This window comes from Penaeus vannamei, chromosome 41, assembly GCF_042767895.1.
Source record: "Penaeus vannamei isolate JL-2024 chromosome 41, ASM4276789v1, whole genome shotgun sequence".
NCBI classification, from domain to species: domain Eukaryota; kingdom Metazoa; phylum Arthropoda; class Malacostraca; order Decapoda; family Penaeidae; genus Penaeus; species Penaeus vannamei.
Window position 1 is genome coordinate 13,440,338 of NC_091589.1, and position 2,500 is coordinate 13,442,837.

Sequence of the window (2,500 nt, forward strand, 5' to 3'; positions counted from 1 at the left end):
CCTTGTTATTTACCCTCATATTTATCACTATTACTCTCGCTGTCATTTTGATAAAAGTGAAAACATATTATGCATAGAAAGAGGTTGCACACTTAATTGTATATGCCGTTTTCCTGTAAATACTTTTCTTTTAATGATAGAAAAAAACAATAATAGGGTCAATAATTAAGGAAAGTTATATCAAAAGCGAGAGCAAAGACTTGTTTCCAAGCCTTCAACGTCTTGTCTTAGTGTAACATTTTAACTTCCTTTATTTGCTTACAAGATCTGTCCCTGCTTATAATCTGCAGAAGGGTAGAGTAATGCTCCAGTTTTAATGTAATTTTATTTGTATTCAGGCATGAAAAGTAACATTATAATAAAGATAATGAATGGTTAAAATGTCATCGATATTCATACAATATCATAATGTTAATTGGCATTACATTTAATAGCAATATTAGTGTTAATAGTAACATTGCATACCTATAATCATGATCATTAGCATTACTGATATTATTTGAAAATATGCAACAGAATGAGAATGAGACAATTGCAAAGTAATGAGCTGGAGCTCATAGCCAAATGATAATACCAGGCACACATGTATAACTGCATGAAACACATACCACTAACATTTGGCTCTTTGAATCGTGGCGTTCCGAGCCATTTTGGACTCCTGCCAGACGAAGAAACGAAACGGACTGATGAGGAGTTCGATAGGACTCGAAACGTCACAATTCAGGCTTCGTTCTTTTGTTTCACACCAATGCAGTTTGTTTATGATCTAACTTAAAATAGAAAGTTCTCCTAAAATCACTTTCCCTTAAATATCAAAGTGGAAATATGTTATTCCAAAGATGGAGTTAGAATTCTTGTCTGTAATACAATATTTGCTTTTAATATCTTTATACATTCCGTTCAATCTTGGCAGAGTATCTAGAAGCAATGCTGAGCATGTGCCAAGACAGCAGTATTCCCTGACTTATACGAGTGCAAATGCAGATCGTGCGCTAGACACGAACGTTTACAGGAATTCAAACTGAAGATTCTTGCACCAGAGGCATCGTTCCCCCCCCCCCCCACTCTACTCCTCCTCCTCTGGGTCTCACACCGGGATGGATTGCTCCGTATAGGGAATTCTCGGACTTGCATCTCGCACTGGGATGGATTGCCCTGTATAGGGAATTCTCGGATTTGCATCTCACACCGGGATGGATTGCCCCGTACAAGGAATTCTCGGACTTGCATCTGCGCAGGCTGGTCGTCCCTCCGTCGTGCCGTGTGTGCGCCGCCCTCCTCTCCTCCAGCTGGGCCCTCATGACTGGCGAGTCGATGTCCCAATACTCGTGCTCGCTCTCTGGGTCATGCATCAGAGGCATCGTTTTCCTCCCCACTCTATTCCTCCCTCTGGGTCTCACACCGGGATGGATTGCTCCGTATAGGGAATTCTCGGACTTGCATCTCACACCGGGATGGATTGCTCCGTATAAGGGATTAATACACTCGTAACTCACACCGTTACGGATTGTCCCGTGCAAGGAATTCTCGGACTTGCACCTGTGCAGGCTGGTCATCCCTCCGTCGTGCCGTGTGCGCGTCGCCCTCCTCTCCTCCAGCTGGGCCCTCAAGACGACCGAGTCGATGTCCCAATACTCGTGCTCGCTCTCTCGGTCATCGCGGCCAGGGTCGTGCAGGTCGTCGGCGGGAATTGCAGCCTGGCTCGACGACCTGGACTTCCTCACTTTTACTACGACCCAGACGGCGGTGATGACGACCAGGACGACGCCGATGACGACCACGACGACTGCAGCGACGATCGCAATCCGTTTTGTGAGAGACGATCTCCAACGGAGACCGAAGTTCCGTATTGTGAGGAACGTCTTCTGACACTACTGAAAATGGTAATGATGATAATGATATAATTATACCAATATTTCTGCAATTGGTAATGCTTCTGACATGTTTGATGGAAACATTATATATGCTTTTCCGAAATCATTACCAGTGTTTTTTTCTTCAATATTACTTCCTGTGTTTATCAAATTCCTTCCTGAAAAAGTAGGATTCATATATGATTACATTGTGATATGACATTGCCTTGTTCCCTCGCAGCTCTGTCATATGTGTCCGTGTGTGTGCATAAGTATGTATGTATATACGTATATATAAATTAACATATACACAAATATATATTCATATATATAGACAATTGTGTGTGCATGTATATGTTGGAGTTTGTGTGTATGTATGTGTATATGCATTTTTAAGGATATGAACATAAGCATATACATATACTGTATATACGGGTATGTGTGTGTGTGTGTGTGTTCGTGTCTGTATATATATACACATATGTGTATATATATGTATATGTATATATACCTACATACATACATATATATATATATATATATATATATATATATATATATATATATATATATATATATATATATATATATATATGCACACAAATTATGATAAATGAATAGATAAATAAATAAACATACACATATAT

General features: G+C 40.0%; 1 protein-coding gene across 4 annotated transcripts in view; it reads right to left on the reverse strand.

Moving 5' to 3' along the window:
* Positions 1-311: 311 nt before the first annotated feature.
* Positions 312-2,500, reverse strand: part of LOC113818764 (uncharacterized) — a 9,429-nt gene continuing 7,240 nt past the window's right edge. For 2 of the 4 annotated variants that reach the window (XM_070117860.1, XM_070117858.1), the window contains exon 4: positions 312-1,874. In XM_070117860.1, coding sequence (XP_069973961.1) covers positions 1,654-1,874 — 221 coding nt within the window. In that variant the 3' untranslated portion in view covers positions 312-1,653. The remainder of the gene's footprint in view (positions 1,875-2,500) is intronic. The other 2 variants (XR_011398313.1, XM_070117861.1) reach the window with 2 other exon arrangements.